At 33.0% G+C, this 18,098-nt stretch overlaps 2 protein-coding genes across 4 annotated transcripts in view; both read left to right on the top strand.

Annotated features, from left to right (window-relative positions):
* The window catches only part of LOC144557203 (disease resistance protein RPP13-like), a 187,614-nt gene that overhangs the window by 75,664 nt on the left and 93,852 nt on the right, over positions 1-18,098 (top strand). The window contains exons 1-2 of one of the 3 annotated variants that reach the window (XM_078305739.1): positions 7,938-8,076; positions 8,357-8,809. In XM_078305739.1, the coding sequence (XP_078161865.1) occupies positions 8,386-8,809 (424 nt within the window). In that variant the 5' untranslated portion in view covers positions 7,938-8,076; positions 8,357-8,385. Of the gene's footprint in view, positions 1-7,937; positions 8,077-8,309; positions 8,810-18,098 lie in introns of those variants that run through there. The other 2 variants (XM_078305740.1, XM_078305742.1) reach the window with 2 other exon arrangements.
* Positions 15,760-17,683, top strand: LOC144557211 (uncharacterized). Its single transcript, XM_078305749.1, has 4 exons — positions 15,760-15,881; positions 16,738-16,800; positions 16,902-16,970; positions 17,311-17,683. Exons 1-4 carry the CDS (start codon positions 15,810-15,812, stop codon positions 17,455-17,457), a joined length of 351 nt encoding a protein of 116 aa, XP_078161875.1. The 5' UTR covers positions 15,760-15,809; the 3' UTR covers positions 17,458-17,683.

Raw genomic sequence — 18,098 nt, 5'->3', positions numbered from 1 at the left:
TAGTTCGCTGCATGAAGCCAAACTGCTCTGTTAAAATATTTACCCTCAATTTTCACGGCAAGTTGCTCTTCATTAAATGTCTTAGCTGCATGCTAATTTGGAAAAGAGTAAGGCTATGGTAATATGTATGTTATGAATCAACCTATACTATGATTCCTTATCTCTATTTTTAAAGTTTAAACAATCGATCCGAACTGTTAAAGATAATCTTCATATCAAAATATAATTCCAGACCAAATTTTATATTAATTAAAACTTTTTTACTATTTTTTTTAGATAGGTAGAAAGTTGGTGCCTTTAGATGGTCCAAAATTTTAAAATCAAGTGATTTTTTACCTATTTAAAAAAGTGGTAAAAAAATTCTCAAAAACATAAAATGGTATGCAAGTATATTTTCATATGAAGGTCATGTTGAACGGTTCAGATCAGCTGTTGAACTTTATAAATGGACAAACTGAAAGTATATTCATGAAATTTATAAATTTTATATTCTATCTATTTGATTAAATTAATTTCCTTCTTTAAAATTTGTGCAGCATTGAGAGCCAAGTTTTTGATAGAATGTCTTACTGACCTTAAATGAAAACAGGATTGACATAATAAAGAAAAAATATTGTAAATATATGACATATATGGGTATTATTTTATCTAAAATTTTCATATTAAGCACCACTTTTACATGAGCATGAGATTGAATAATAACTATGAATAGAAAAAGAGATGTAAAATTGCAAAGTACCCATTGGTGATAGACATCAGAAGCACACTGTCATCCACTGTCATCTGAAATTTGTTTAACAATTATGTCAAGTTTTAAGGAGCATTAGGTACGAAAACTGTACCAGGTCTTACAGTAGACTTTGGTACCAATTCCTGCCCATCATATAACAACAACAGTAACTTATCTTCAAAGAGGTCCATGTAGAGATCAACCCCTTCCACATATGGCCAGGGCTAATAACTACAAGAAAATAACTAATTTACTAATCTCTCTAAACAGAGAATAACTCATCTGCGAGAAACTAATTAGATGCATCTCGATTACATTGTCCCAAATTAATGATGGCCATGGCATCAGAAAGACCCAAATTAAATTGTCGTAAACCAATTAGATGTATCTCGAAGGTCCAAAATATAATAAGAGAAGAGAGACAGAGTTCACAATAATTACCTTTTTTTTTCGTACTGCAATTTTGTCAATGAATAATAAACGAGATACTCAAGTGTCATCAATTACACTTACCAGTTACCAACAAAGATCACTTATGAACAAACGAAATCCATGCTCCCAAAAGGTAAACAATTTTCAAATGAAGCAATCAGGCGAGAGGGGCGAAGTGAGAGACTACCTGAATACAAAAGGGGCGAATAGAGAGAGAGGGAACTCTAATGGTGAGCAGAGGAGAGAGACAGAGCGGCTCATGTAACTTAGAGAGAGGCCAAAATGGTAAGCGGGATTCTGATACCTCTGGATGGTATCAGGAAATAAAAAAAAGAGCAGCCGATCAAAACGGGTCAGCTGACCTAAATTACGCAACATTATGATCGGTCAATCGTAAAATGCTGATCATCATAGTCCAGACAATAGTGACAGATGAATTATTTAGAATCGGTTTGACAAAGTAAATAATTGGTGATTTAGGAATAATTCGGTTATAATTCGGGAATGATTCGGAATTATTTGAACTAGAGATCTCAGTCCTACAAGAGACAACAAAACAAAAAAGAATATTCTGGAAAAAATTCAGAAAAAAATCGCTAATAATTCAGAAAATTCGGAAAAAGTTCGTAAAATTCGAGAATTATTTGGGAAAATTCGGTCAAAGTTCAATCAACCAAATAATTTGACGTTTTTTTGTCATAAAAAAAATATTCGTGAATAATTAACGATTAATTCGCAAATCTTGTGACTATGATCCAGACCATATCAGAATCAGCTTTTTATAGATGACCGATCTTGATTGTGATTTTTAAGGATGTTTTTTAAATTCATCTGATTTGAATGGAACGATACTATTTATATATTTTATACTAGTGAGGTGTAGAACTGCTAGTGAAACATGGCAAACCTGAAGACATTATTCGTTCACTTGCCAAAGTTTGTGGCGCACAAACAATTAAGTCTCTCTTTTAAAAAAAAAAAAAATCCTTGGTAGTGACTACCAAGCTAAGTATCTCTCTGTCTCTACTGGTGTATCGTTTCTCTCTCCCAATTTTTTTCTATTAGGTAGAACCATTCTTGTATTTTACTTTGCATTTTTAAACTGAAAATATCTAGCCTTCCTTAATTAGGTATAAGCACATAAAGAGACATGCTCTGAGGAGATTCTAATGGAACAGCTGTACAAAAGAGTTTGAAAGTTTTTGTGTTTTGGTACAAGACAAACAATTACCAGGAAGATGTCTTCTTTGGTAGTCTTTCGGTGACTATAATTAACTATTTTAGTAATGAAATTGACTTTCAGTAAAAAAAAAGAGGTTAAAAGAATTGGTGGTGCCTAAAACAGTTTTTTTAGTTTTGAAATTTCAAATCTAAGAAAACCATAACGTCTAGTCAAATTCCCACTTTACCCTTAGCCAAGTTCCGTAAACAAAACAAAAAAAAATGCTACAGTACCACAACGTCCACACTTTAGAATTTTTCTTTTTTGGGTTTGATTTTCATATATATTAAAAAAAATTAAATAAAAAACGATGAGTATTATATATATGATTTATTTATAGTGTTTATAAAAAATATTTACCATAGCATAAAATTTGAACAATTTGTAATTATTTTTTTTTGTGCATAATGAAACAATAATCAAACCTATACGAGATTTGATTGTTAGATTATGTATATGACGAATAACTAATTTTTAAATTTACTTTTTAATTTCAATCTCGTTTGAATATATTTGAAAGCCAAACATCAAAAGTTGAACAATTTCAATCTCATTTTAATTTCAATTTTAATTTCGGAATTCAAAAGAAAATAAAAACTTAAGCATAAAATACCATTGTTGGATTTTGACATATACGAAAATGGAAAATGGAAAATGAGAAACAAAAAAAAAATTGCTTCGGTATGGACGTTATGGTCCATAACGGGAAGCTGATATTCACACTACTAAATTTGTTATTAACACAACACAACATAAAATTTAAAATTAATTGATAAATATGCCCCTAATTAAAAACTTAATCTAGCAATTATTGCCATCTCATACCAAATTAGCACAGCTGTAGATTCCTTTTATTCAATCTAACAAAATAAATAGAACTCCTGATACTATTTTCATTTTGATTATTTTTTATTAAACATTTAATTCTCCAAGTTAATATGCACCAAACAAAAGAATAACGCGACTCACACGACAAATAAAAAGTTGTATCGCAGTGGAATATAAAATTAAATAAAAGAACTAGTTAATGAAAAGTATAATGGTTATGGAATAATAAAATCAACTGGGCCAAAATCAACTTCAATTCATGAATTGAATTTGAATATAATCAATGAAAATAATATAAAATGAATTAAAATTTATGTTTTGTGCAACGAATTAATCAGTATATTTTGTAAAAGTTTCTTTTTCCCTATTCCATCTAACATTTGAGGTTTGAATTTTTTTTTTTTGGAAATGAGAACAAAACATAATCAAATTAATTACATAACTTAAAAGGAATCGCTTAGAAATTTTATTGATTAAAGAAAAAATAACTATAATTGATGCAAAAAAATATTTCTCTTTTCTTATTATTATAAATTGTGTAGTTAACTTGATTTTTGCCCAACTGATATCATTGTTAGATAACTATAATACTTAATAAAAAAAAATCAAAAGGATCTAATTACAATTAAAACAGTCTAAAAGTTCTCTTTATTTTATTTGATTGAAATAAAAGGAAACATAAGCAAAAGAAAAAATAAATAAAAAGAAAACTAAAGATGTATTAATTTAGTATGACAAACGTCATAATTGCTGGACTAATAATGTCACACCCCAAATCCCGGGTGTCTGACAGCCTGCCGCGTGTATCTATCAAGTGTCACATATACACGCAAGGCAGTGGATCTTTTATATGCATTACCAATATCCTCATTTGCTGTATCCGTGTAATAAACCTGAAAATGACCCAAAGGGAGGGGGTGAGAATAAATTCTCAGTGCGAATTTGCCACAGTTAGATTATTGGACTTGCAATCAAACTCCATATTTAAAAATGAAACCCATACAATAGCAAATCAATCAAACACATATTCAATAATAAAAAGGAATGCATATGCTCGACAACAATTAATAAACCGAGTCACAATTTACAGAATTTCCAAGTTGAATCTCAAACAAACACATATTTGGCTTAACTCGACTCATTAGGGCTTGTAACAACTACAGATGTTCTTTCGAGCTGGACCTTTATCAAACCCACATCTGTAGGGTTACAGACGCCTACAGATGGCCAACCAAACTGGACCCTTTATCTGACACCCATCTGTAGCTGTTTGGCTTAACCATTTCCTAAGGTCTGGTTACAAGTCACCTATACAGGTCAACTTGACAAAATGCAATCACACGGAATCAAAGTCAGCCATACTGCTCAACTTTGCAATTTCATTCAAATAGAACCAAAGTCGGCTATCAGCCTTGCAAAATTCATTAAACAGATCAACGGATAGGTCACCGTCACCTGATCCAGCCACCTAAACAGGTCGGCCTGGCAAATTCAGAAACAGATCAACGGATAGGTCACCGTCATCTGATCCAGCAACCTAAACAGGTCGGCCTGGCAAATTCAGAAAACAGATCAACGGATAGGTCACCGTCACCTGATCCAGCCACCTAAACAGGTCGGCCTGGCAGATCCATTCACGTATAGAACAATTAATAGAACTAATCAAATAATAACCATACCAACATGCAAATTTACCTTAACCGAACAATTCAATCATTCTCATTTATGCGAGAATCAATATGCAGCATGAATTTCAAAGTATGCAACAATTAAGCATTCAACATGACAAACGAATAAACAGTTTAATTCCTGAAAATAAAGTATCAAACAAGTCCAAGAATCCCGCACCTGATTACGAAGAGCGTATCGCGCACTTAAGGTTCAGACGTCTCGAGAGGTCCCGCGAAATCGTGCTCAATCGAGCCTACGCCTATATTAACATATACATACGTGATTTAATATTTGTTCGACTATCACTATGTTTACTCGAGTCATATTAGTTTAAATCATACTTTCCTTGACAAATCCTTATAATCTCATACAATTTACCATTTGGTCCTACAACCCATATACATTTTCCACACATCGGAACAATTGCACAAATACCCATTTAATTATTCATTTCTCTAACTCCACAAACCCTAATTCGATTTCACCCAAAATAATTTCATATTTTAGAAGGGAGACAAACTTGTCGGTTAACACCTCTAATTGTTGGATCAAGCTAGATAAATCACAACTTTTCGCAAAGTTTCGGATTTGGGACCAAACCCTAGATGGAAGAATCAAGGTTTAGATAGAATCGAGAAAGAAATTACCAAATTCACAATATAGAAGCTCAATAGAGATGGGTTACTCACAAATTATACACAATATTCGGGTTCAAGAAAAAACCCTAACAATGGTGAGAATTTCGGATTTTGAGAAGAGAGGAGAAAAATGAAGTACCAATTGAAGCAATAGATGGTTACGAGGGAGAGAATCAACAATCTCCGACTTCCTTCTTCAATTTCTCCGAGCTTTTGATGGATTTTAGAGGGAGAAGAGGGTCTCTCTCTCTTTTTCTTTCTTTTGGGCGGAGCACACAAGGAAGGGGAAAAGGATGGAGAGAAAGAAGGAGAGACAACAGGAATTTTGCTAAATAGACCCTCACACTGTCGGATAAAACGTTACAACGTTTTAGTAAATCGTTATAACGATTCAGCTGGTGAAAAACACAGGAAATAGTGTATAAAACGCATAATTTGGTGTATAAAACGTTATAACGTTTTGGTAAATCGTTATAACGATTCAGCTAGTGAAAAACGCAGGAAATAGTGTACAAAACGCATAAATTAGTGTATAAAACGTTATAACGTTTTCTGAAAACGTTATGACGTTTTAATTGAATTCAGCCTTCATAAAATCGTCGTTTTTCATCAAGTTTTACAGTGAAAAACGTTACATAACGTTTTTAAAACGTTATAACGTTTTACGATTTTTTTACGATTTTTTTTTTTTTTTTTTTTTTTTTTTCTGCAGATGTAACAAATAAGTAAGGGCATACTTGTCAATCAATATTAAATTTTAAGTTCTGTTGTGTTAATTACAAATCCAGTAGTGTGAATATCATCTCCCTCCAAACTGTAGCAATTATTTTAGGGGCAGAGCTAAGCGTAAGGTAGGAATTTCACTGGACATTATTTAAACTATAACGATTTTCTTAGATTTGAAATTTTTCTAATTTTGTTAACTTTTTATGATCTTTTTTTATATTTTCCTATTAATAAAAAATGGAAAAGGTAATTGCTCCGACCATGCATATATGTGGGATCAACCTAGACCATGGCATCTTGATAGTTGAGTATGGTCCTTGCTCAACCTCAACTGGCATGGCCTATATATTGCAAATTGGATCGAATATATTGTGAAGAATTCTGATCTAAAAATAATTCGTATCTGAAAATAAAAATGGATATAAATATAATTTTATCCGTATCTGATCCATATCTGATCTGTTTGCACTCCTACCTCTGTGGTAGCCAGTTTGTTTTCAATAATCTAACTAACTCTAAATGGTTGCTTCTTTCCTCTTCAGTTATTCCGACCTCTTTCCTCTCCATTTCTCAAAGAAAATTACTTAAGCCATGTAGAATCAAGACTTAAAATCTTTGGCAAGTTTAAAAAAAGTGAGCAAAAGGAGGACTAAGAAAATGATTTGGGAATTAAAATTCAGGAGAATAGGCCCGGACTGCCGAATTTTGAGGTGGTTGGGAATTAAAATTCAGGACCGCCGAATTTTGAGGTGGTTGGGAATTAAAATTCGGGACCGCCGAATTTTGAGGTGGTTTGGGCATTTTTATAGTTTTTCCAACAATTCGGTTTTTCTTAATGATTTGTTTTTTTTTTTGGGTATTTTTAAAAATGTCGGGGCTAGCTACCTGCTGAGAAAAATAGCTATTATATTAGGTCGGATATTTTGGGTTTTTTAGGCCGACTATTATTATTTTTAAAAATCGTTTTTAATTGGGATTATGGCCCGGATATTTTCAATTTTAATACATTTTAACTAGGCAACTTCTTTTAGACAAATAATTAACACGCTTTTAAACTACAGTAGAAAGTTTTACCTCTATAAAAAATGGAGAAAAAGTAGTATTTCACTGAAAAAGTTCTATTTGATCCTTTTAAAAACATTTGCTCAATTGAAAAGATTAATTTGTTCAAGTAGTTGTCATGTTTAACTATGCAATTATCAAGAATAAGGGAACTTATTTTGTTATTGCTGGATATTTTACTATAAAGAAACTGCCACAATAAAAACGGTACTATAAAGTAATTTAAAATCATGTTTAGTAAAGCACAGTAAGTAATAATTTAGATTCTCTTAAAAATATTTGGCACAGAGAACATTAAGGCCCATCTTTTTAAGTAATAGTTATCAGCTGCATGTTCTGTAAAATGTAAAGTGATAGTTATGCTCTTCCCACTGATTTGTGTTTCCTTTTCCAGATTCTTTCCCTTAATATTGTCCTATCTCAAATACTTTTCCATATTCTTGCACTTAATATTGTTCTCCTCACATATATACTTTATACTTTTCCATATTCTTGCACTTAACTTCGTCTCCTCACATACTTTATACTTTTCCATATTCTTGCACTTATCTTCGTCTCCTCACATACTTCTCCATATTCTCACACTAACTGGAGATGTGTAGTAATGAATTAAAATGATTCTTCTCTCTTGAGTTTCACCTATAAATAGGCAGTAAGGGTAACTAGTTAGATTTCTTTCTTATTTGTGTTCAATTCGCAATCTCTGTTGCTTTGTTACATCTTGGACGTTACAGACAGTCTCTGCTCGGCGCTCGTCTTCTCTCCGGGTAAGGCACCACTATCAATTGGATTTGAGTCTTTGTTAGGACAAAGTAAGTTTAGGTTGGGTCATGGAACCCTACATGCTAAAATATCAACCAAGGATGAGCATCTTGGATATCATTCTGTGCTGATTTGATTAGTAGTTTTTCCTATCATCTGCTACCATTGTGGTAACTTCATAACATGTTGTTTCTTGAATTTATAAATTATCGCTTTTGGGTTCTTAACTGCATCTAATATATATCCACTCTCAAATTTCTTATATAAATCACTCGCTCATTTCAGCTCACATATACAACAGAGAATTAAGCCGGATGGCTGAGACCATTGTAAATTTGGTGCTCGGCAAGCTGGCTGATGTTCTAGTCAGTGAGGTTTTACACTTATACAGTGTCAATGACCAAGTTGAGAAAGTCAGCCGTGAACTCAAACGCATTCAGGCTTTTCTCAAGGATGCTGACAGGAAGCCGATAAAAGATGAAAGGCAGATACATTGGGTGAAGGAGGTCAGAGATATTGCCCATTCTATAGAAGATGTCATAGACACCTTTCTCATGAAAATCCCACAAAATCCACAAAAGTCATGCCTGTGTGCGGCCATTAAAAACATGCTAAGAAATCCCAAAAATCTATCAGCTGTACACAACCTTGTAAATGAGATAAACCAAATCCTAGAAAAGATGAGAGAGATCGAAGAGAGCAGAGTCAGATATGGCATAAACAATTTGCGTGAGGGCAGTACTCACTACTAGAATCTGGGTTTGTTGCATGGATAAAAATAATTGTTGCATGGTTAAGTAGTGTCCATGCAACAAGTATTGACATTTCTGACACAATTAAATTTGTTGCATGGACAGTCCCATGCAACTGTTACTCATGCAACAAATGTGATAGTTAACCATGCAACTGTCTCTTATTTATCCATGCAACAAATATTTGATGACCCATGACCCATCAGCAGAAATAGAAAGTATATTTTAATGAATGTCCATGCAACAACTCATTTCATATCCATGCAACAAGTCTCCCAAATTTAGACTAAACTGTTGCATGGATAACCCATGCAACAATTATTTGAGAACTATTTGTTGCATGGACTTATCCATGCAACAAATCTCCAAAATCTAGACTAAACAATTGCATGAGTAACCCATGCAACAAGTTTGGAGGATTATTTACGAACTATTTGTTGCATGGATTACCCATGCAACAAGTTTTGACTATTTTTTTGAACTATTTGTTGCATGGGCCTACCCATGCAACAATTATTGAATTTCTGGACAGTGACTTATATATATATATTTGATCTCTCCTTTCAAATTGAATATATTCTTATAAATTACAACAAGGGATACATTACAGCAGTGTATTAATTTCTTCACATCCTACTTAATATCCTTCAAATTTAGAAGGAAATTTGATTTCTCCTTTTAAATTAAATATATTTTGTAAATCATAGCAAAAAGAATTAGAGCAGTATATTACAAAATAAAAGAGATACACAAATAATTCGGAAACTTAAATTGTAGAATCTTTAAATTTTGGTCTTGAGAATAAACATTAGAAAGTTATTGAGAGGACGAGCACGCGATGAGCAGAGCCTTCATTAATTGCCTTCTCCTGTAAGTATTTCAAATAATAACCATCTTAATCAATTTGCTATTCTTTTCAACCATGCAGTTCTGCTTTAACAAGTCCCGGATCAAGGTTCCTCTCCCTCTTCTTGATTGCCCTCCTCTCCCCCTTCTTGATTTCCCCTACTACCACCAGGTGCAATATATTTTTATAATTATGAATTTTGTGACCAGAACCTTCACAATTTTTTATTGTGGTTCATAGAACCTTCACAGGTTTTGTGTTCTTGAACTATAACTCTAGCTCAGAGAAGTATTTTTCCAATTAAAAATACTCATTAAAATTTAATTATGCAATAGAAATTTAGTACAAACTCTCATCGATTTATGGCTTGAACAAGTTTCTATACAATACTTAAATGTGAATATTTTTTACAATTATCATTGAAGTGCACTAATATTGTTCATTAATTAAGGCCCCTGAATTGAAAATATTCCAACATTCTTTTACTTGACCTCAAATAAACAACAAAAAATGGAAGCAGCTATTTTCTTTCTTTTACTTGACACAATGTAGTTATTTCAAATGTCAAATACTTAACAGCAGCTATTTTTTTCTATCAAGTGAAACCATGTACTACTACAACTTAGTTTACCAACCTTTGAAAATTAAATAACAATTTATTATTGAGGGTAAAACTGGTATTAAGATAAAAATAGATTCCTAAGCACTGAATTAAAGGGTTTTGAGACCTCAAAATAGCACCGCCCTTATAGAAGTATTATGCACATATATTTTTTAATGCTTAGCTAACAGCAGCTATATATTCCTACAAAATAACTAACCCGCTATTCTAACTATTAAAAATGAATAGAGACAGAAATATTGTATACCGCTGCGTCTTTTGCTCTTTTATTGACGTACTCGTTCGAGTCCTTCCTCAAGTGAGTTCGGTCAAAAATATCCTTCAAATCAACAGAAGTCCCCTTCTCAGCAATCTGAAATTTAATTATGAATTCATAAGATGTTAGTCAATGCAATTTATGATGGAAAGCATTGTAATGTAACGTATTAGTTAAAAAAAAGAAACACCAATTTCATCTTGTGCCTGTACGAGCTCCTGGATCCACCCACATGACTAGCAACTCCCTTTCTGTCAACTAGTTTGTTACTTCGGTTGATTATTGAACTTTTCTCCCAATTGGGATTCTTAAATATGTCGCACAGACCCTTCAAGTGGTCCAATTTCTGGCACCATTGTGGAACAATGGCCTCGAACTGCGAGACATCATCACGGGGTTCAACCATGTAATATGTAGAAAAAAAATCAAGAAGATTGAATTAACTTATTACTCAATGGCAGAACTTGATGAACTGGTACGGTACCAGCAACTATATTAATTGAATATATACAAATAATGTAATTATGCGAATCAGATTGAGATAATTCCCTAAGAGTGCAGATTGGTACCAGCAACTATATTAATTGAAATTTATCAATTATATCAACTTGAGACAATTATATCATCAACATATCAAAGATTACATGGCTCAAGGTACGCCCTTTAAGTGCTGGTTCTTAAAACCTAAGTTAACAAAAATCAGAACAGTACATAACTATAAAAGTGATTTTCTACAAAAGAATCAAACTTTACTTTACATTAAAAAAAAAAACAACTCTAGAGGAAGATCATATGATGTCTAAAACATATGGGAATTAATTAAATCATTCATATTCAGATTAAGCTTATATGCAATGCAAAAAATGCAAACTCGATATTCAGATTAACACTTTATTAACCATTTAATGTCTACTGCAGATCTTAAATTTATAAACAAATGTAACTAGTCATGACAGTATTCAAACCCATAATACATCTCATTCCCAAGTGCAGTTGAAATCAAGGAATTCAAGGAAATCAACCGAAATTACCAGCCAGATATATTACACGACATATTAGCAAACCAGACTGCTACAATACAATCCTAAATTACATTTACACTTCTAACTTGTAGCTATCACTTTTCATTGATAATAATTCAAGAAAGACTAGTTCTAGCTAAATAATTAAGGGAAAAAATGTCAAGATATACCTCAATGCGCTCCAATCCTCTTCCTCTGCGATCTATAAAATCTGAATAAATCAAAATAGAGAACAAAATTAAGATAAACAAAACAAAGCAAAGTAGAGAGGGTGAGCGATAGGTTTTCTTAGAGGTCAGAGAGATAGGTCGATCGGCTGAGTAGAGAGGGTTTTGTAGACATGGGTTTCGGAGAGAGGGAGATGTGAGGGTTAGTCGATCGGCTGAGTAGAGAGGGTTTCTTAGATAGGGGTTTCGGAGAGGGAGATGTGAGGGTTAGTCGATCGGCTGCGGCTGAGGAGGAGGATTTTGGGAGGAGAAGGGTTTTTTGGATTTGATTTTCAAAAAAACGCCAAGTCCTTCACAGAGAAGGCTCTCTGTGAGACTATCTCATTTCCCCCTTTACTCCACTCTGTTTGTAGTCTGAGTTAATATAAAATTAGCGGTAACGAATATAGCCGCCTGATCAATGTAGCACGCATCTTGAAAGTTAGATAGCCTTCCGATGGGGCGGATTTCTACCTGATGGATGGTATTAATTGAGAGAAAATGTCCCCAAGTAATTCATCTATTGAAATGGAGGCCTCCTTTTAAATCTGAATAGTTCATCACACATCATAGGGCTCTGATTAATCCAGTAATCAATAAGATAATAATTGCACACTAAATTATATGCACAAAATTCCAAAAAAATAAAAAACTAAATTTTACCATATTATGTGAACGAAATATACATACAAATATAAAATTTATACAATTTCATTATTATTTGGCTCTTGTCATAGTGTTATTAAATGTGGACCGTGCATTTTCACGTGTCAAATCGACGGTTGATTTTTCTTCAAATGATTCAAATTTAACTTTTAAATGATCAAGGGATAACCCTTAACATACACAATAGAAATGATTTTGAATTTGGTTATGTATAAGCTTTGATCCGACGTGATGTGATTATAGCCATTCGATGGCATGATAGTCCGTAAGCTTGATGGATGTGAAAATCAACGTAAATTTCGACCAAATTTTCACACAGACAATTTAAGCTAGTAATCTTTAATTGTAACGGTCCCGATCGATCGATGCATGACATTTTTGTTTCTTTCTTCATTAGCCTCGACAATTGTTGTTGTTGTTGCATGACAAGTATATAGCATATGAATTGTTAACACAACATGCATGTGCTAATGTACTATTTTACGTGTCTAAATCGCTTACTAAGACATAAAAACACGAATTAACATTCACTATCGTGTAAATTTTACTAATATATTTTTTCAATAATTTTTTTTAACACACAAAATGCCAATTTTATTCATTAATTAGAAAATAACAACATATCATGCAAATAAACAATAGTACATAATAAATTGAATTTTATTCATCAAATAGTCGTGACATGTACATCTATAATTAAAATAACAAAATATAATTATTACATCCTTTACAAAATTTATATCTTATGTACAAATATATATTCTTATAAATTCACATGTAATTATACTAAAATTCCACTTCTTATAAATTCACATGTAAATACAAAACAAGTTCCCGGGTGCTGTATTTCACTTCCCTCTCAAATTTGGGGGGTTTTACTAACAGAGCAGTTTTGATTTAAAACAGCACATCACATTTATAATTTATATATACAAAGCATTTCCTACAAACTGAAGAAAGGAGAAACCTCTCTGTCAATAACATCAATTGGCGATAAAAATTTTCCCCCCTTTATAGCTCACATCAGATTTCCATAGGGTACGTTCCTCTCAAGTATTGCGCATTCTTACCCTAAATTCACGGTGTGAGATTAAATCACTAACAGATTGGAGATTCGGGCTCAGCAGGGGATACTTCATTAAAGGGCTTTGAGATTCAGGCAGTGATAAATAAACAGTCCAGATTTACTAATTTGGGGAAATCATGTCATGGAGAGGATGTGAATTCCGAAATCCCTTCACGACATCCCTTCTCAGATCCACTACTTTAGCCGCCTCCCTCAAATTTTGACTTGCCCTTAACACCTCTTTTCCTCTTTCCCTCTTTACCTCTCTCCATTAGGTCACGATTCATCCTTCGGAGGTAGATTTAAACAAGAAATTGACCGACAAACCACCCTAAATTCACCGGAGGTAGATTCAGCCACTGGAGGTAGATTCGAACAGTCTCTCTTTCTCTCTGAATCACTCTCGCCAAGAAATTGACCGACAAACAAGGATGTAGATTCAACCACCGGAGGTAGCTCTCTCAATTCTCGGAGGTAGATTGAACCCTGAAAAATTTTCATATTACCCTCCTCCTCTTCAGGTAAATTCAAACATTTTTTGAAATTGATTAAGTGTTATGCGCTTATCTCTGCAAATTTTGCACTTGGCTTTTGAAATGAAAACCTTTGTCTTGTGATTTTTGCCATTTATCTGAAATTGTGGTATAATTGCAGCTCAATTCAACCTTAAATTAATGGAACACTCAAATACCTGAATCTGTGAAATGTAATTAACAGAATTTTCGAAAAGAATCTTAAAGAATGTAGCTCTCTCAAATAATTTGTAATGACCAGAATTTGCAAATAGTTGTAGCTCTCTCAAATACTGGAATTTGTAAATATGGTTTAAATAATGACAATAAATAAGTACATGGGGATTGAGATTTTTCCTTACTAGTGTTGAAGGTTAAAGGTAATCAGCAAGTATCTTAGTTTGTACAAGTTCTTTTGGAGGGTATACACTTAACTGAATTGGATCCAACTGGTACAATATCTATGCACTTTTAATTTACTAGAGAGGCTTCATGCAAAATTCCCAATAATGACTAAAGAGGCTTCATGATCTGGTATCATCCAATTAAGGATTAAAAAATTTAAGAACTCAAAATTTTTCATAGAAAATAAGTACATGTTGCTGCCATTGGTATCTATACAAGTATATTAGTTTGTACACGTTTTTTTAAGTTGAAACCTTATATACTATTACTAAAATACAAATAAAAATACTCTAATTATACCAAGTAAATATGGGTATTTACCACACTTCTTTGTTTTTTTTTTGGAATATAGTAGACGACAACCAACATGCCTCTAAAAAATTCTGGTCTGCCATTTACCTAACAATGTGGTATAATTGCATCTCAAATCAACCATATATCAGTTGCACACTCAAATACCTGAACCTGTCAAATGTAATGACCAGAATTTGCAAATATGGTTTAAAGAATGTAGCTCTCTCAAATAATTTGTCATGACCAGAATTTGCAAATAATTGTAGCTGTCATCACGTATAGGGGTGATCAGCCAAATTCTGGTTACTTGGGATGTTTTTATCTGCTTTTTTTTTTGGTTCATTATTGCTTGGAACATTGAATTTGTGTCACTAATTAGTTCTGAAATTTGGCTTCTTTTGGGGATATACTCTCTTATACTTGTCAAATTTTTGCTACTCCATAATTAAAGTCATATTCCAATTGTTTACCATTTGTAGTACTTTTTAAAAAATTTCTTTTGTACTGCAATTATTTGGTGGAGCTCCCGGTCGAATTGGGTGTTATTTTCTTACCACAGACAAATGAGAGACTACATAGGAGACTGCAAATTAGTATCTGGAGCAACTTGGTCAAATGTATTTTTAATATTTCTTGAAATTGACATTTCATCTTATAATTTATATGTGATTGTTTGGTGTATACTTGTTTCCTTTGTCGCATAAATGACATTCCAATATTACTAATATAATTTCTGTTTCATGCAATTAGGTCACTGTCACTGCAGTAACAAAAAAATGTCGAAATATGTATGAAAAAAAATACTCTTTTTAGTTTGTGCAAATATTTGGTACTATGCAAATCATAATTTAATTGTGTTGCTGCCTCGTTAGAAAATGTTATTAGTTCATGGATAATAACCACAATGGTTAGCAAATAAAAACACTCTAATTATACCAAGTAAATCTGGGTATATACCACACTTCTTTGCTGCCTATAACACACTTCTTTGTTTTTTTTTTGGAATATAGAAGACGACAACCAATATGCCTCCAAAAAAATCTGGTCTGCCAAGATCAAGAGCAACTAAGAACAACAAGAGAGGACTAGGATGCAAGAACAAAATAACATCATGTTCAGGCAGTTGTACGCTATGGTGGGGATGCAAAGGCCTGACTTGCAGGTACGGTCTAATTATTATTTTCAGTGTCAGTTTAGGATTCGAGAATTTAACCCATGCTATAAGTCTCGATTCTAGTAGTGTAACTTCTTCTAGCTGTTGCTTAAGTAGTGAAGAAGATATTGTTTTATAATTGATACAATTGATAAATTAAATGATACGAGTTGTGTGTTTAACCTGAGCTTTATTTTTCCCAATCCAACATGCATGCTAACAAGTACTCTTCCTACTTGAAATTTGATTGGTATTTATAAAGTACAATGTAACAATCTCCACTGTAAAATTTGCCCATCTCCTCAGAGACTGAAATCATGTTGTTGTTATTGATACGCCAAACCTTCAAGGTACAAGTCCAATTAAATCCAGTAACATGAGAGGTTCTATCTTTATGTCAGAATTGCAAAGAAAGACGAAAAATATTTAACTCTATGCATAGTACCATAGTACGCATCATTATGCGCTATGCATAGTACCATACCCCTAACCAGCCTCCTAAGAATTATTGAACCTTAAAATTGAAGATATTGATCTATAGCATGCTTCATTATGCGCTATGAATAGTACCATGGTACCATACCCCTAACCAGACTCCTAGGAAGAACCAAATAACTGTACTTGTTCAACCAATTCCTAGGAATTTTTACTATTACAATAAAATCATGGTAAAGGGCAGTAAGCGGAAGAAAGGTGACCGGCGTGTCAAAATAAGCTACCTGCACCTTGGTTCAAGTGTTAAAGTATTTTGCAGAAATAAATAATTTACTCTTAATTTCTGAATTTTTATATTTATTGTCATTTGAATTTACTGTGTATTTCTGATTGCTAAATTCTCATTTGAATGGATTCGTGTTTAACTTAGGCTCAAGGTTACAGTCAGGGACCTCAAAATGTTGGTCTAATAGGGAATATCACTAATTTGCAGGTGAGATTGTCAAATTAAAACTAGATGATGTTAATAGTACTCACTAATTGGATGTTGAAATGTCCATAATCTAAAACAATTCTTCTATGATTAATGCTTAGGGTCAAGGTCCCACAACACTACCTCAACCTCATGAAGGAGCTTCGGGAATGTCGATGGCCATCTCTCAGGTATCATATCAATAACCTTTTTCTTTTTTTAAGAACATAGGTTGTATTAGGAAATTTCCTTGTTTGTGGCTTTTTAGGTATCATACTTAAAAATAAGTTCTAGCTAGATGCATGAAGCTAAACTGATAATTCATCAATTAGTCATATGTTATGAAGATAAAATGAGAATAGAAATATACTTAGTTTACCATTTAGTCCTATGTCATGAAGATAAACTGATTTTTTATGTGTAGTAGGTTATGAAGATATACCTATTATACTTATTTTAATGCTTTTCGAGTGTTTCTACAATTTATTATCAATATTAAATTTCATTCTATGCTATATGTTGTATATGTAGGGTCTAGGTGCTGATTTTACAGAATCAAATGGGGGAAGAAATTTCCAAGCACTTCTCAATGTGCAATCTGAAAATGAGGTGGCAACATGTCTAGGTGCTGACGACGAGTGGTTTGGGGAAGAAAGGCAGAACAACCAACCCTTCTAGTGTGGGGTGTTATAAACCATTATCACAGAAAAATGGTATTTTGTATAGCTAGAAAAGTAGCCTCTTTTTGTATATTTTTTGATGCTGGGTTGTGTGTATATTTTGGTTATAGAAACAAGTGGTTGCAATCCTCTTATACTGTGGTTGCAATCCTTTTTGGTCTTATGTTTCAAGGAAAGCTTGAATTTACTATAATTATTAATGATAATTAAAATGTTACTCTCCATGTTTTATTGTGTTGTTCTTCTTATTATGTTTCAATGTGTAATGTAAAAGATTTCTTGGTTGCTTATGGGTTGGTACCAAATCGGTACAGGTACCAAATTGGTACGAGGTGAATTATAGAATTGGGCCTGGATTTTTTTTTTTGGTAACGACAATTTTTTGCATCGTAAAATCTATACAAATATGAGGACCAGACAATATCTTAGCAAATAACCTGGTGGGACCCACCTTTGTCCATGCAACTAATAGGTTAATTACCCATGCAACAAACCATGTGGGGCTCACGACATTTAACCATGCAACTACTCACTCCCCTATCGTTGCAACTAATCCATGGGACCCACACACTTTATCCATGCAACTACTCAATGCTATATCGTTGCAACTAATCCATGGGACCCACACACTTCATCGTT

Source organism: Carex rostrata, chromosome 7, assembly GCF_964058835.1.
Source record: "Carex rostrata chromosome 7, lpCarRost1.2, whole genome shotgun sequence".
NCBI classification, from domain to species: domain Eukaryota; kingdom Viridiplantae; phylum Streptophyta; class Magnoliopsida; order Poales; family Cyperaceae; genus Carex; species Carex rostrata.
This window is presented reverse-complemented; position numbering and strand designations above follow the sequence as displayed.

Bases quoted from the DNA above. Each gene is read 5' to 3' on its own strand.
- LOC144557211 (XM_078305749.1), top strand. From the start codon at position 15,810: ATGCAAGAACAAAATAACATCATGTTCAGGCAGTTGTACGCTATGGTG. The intron at 16,801-16,901 runs GTGAGATTGTCA...ATTAATGCTTAG, and splicing joins GGAATATCACTAATTTGCAG to GGTCAAGGTCCCACAACACT. The intron at 16,971-17,310 runs GTATCATATCAA...TTGTATATGTAG, and splicing joins TGTCGATGGCCATCTCTCAG to GGTCTAGGTGCTGATTTTAC.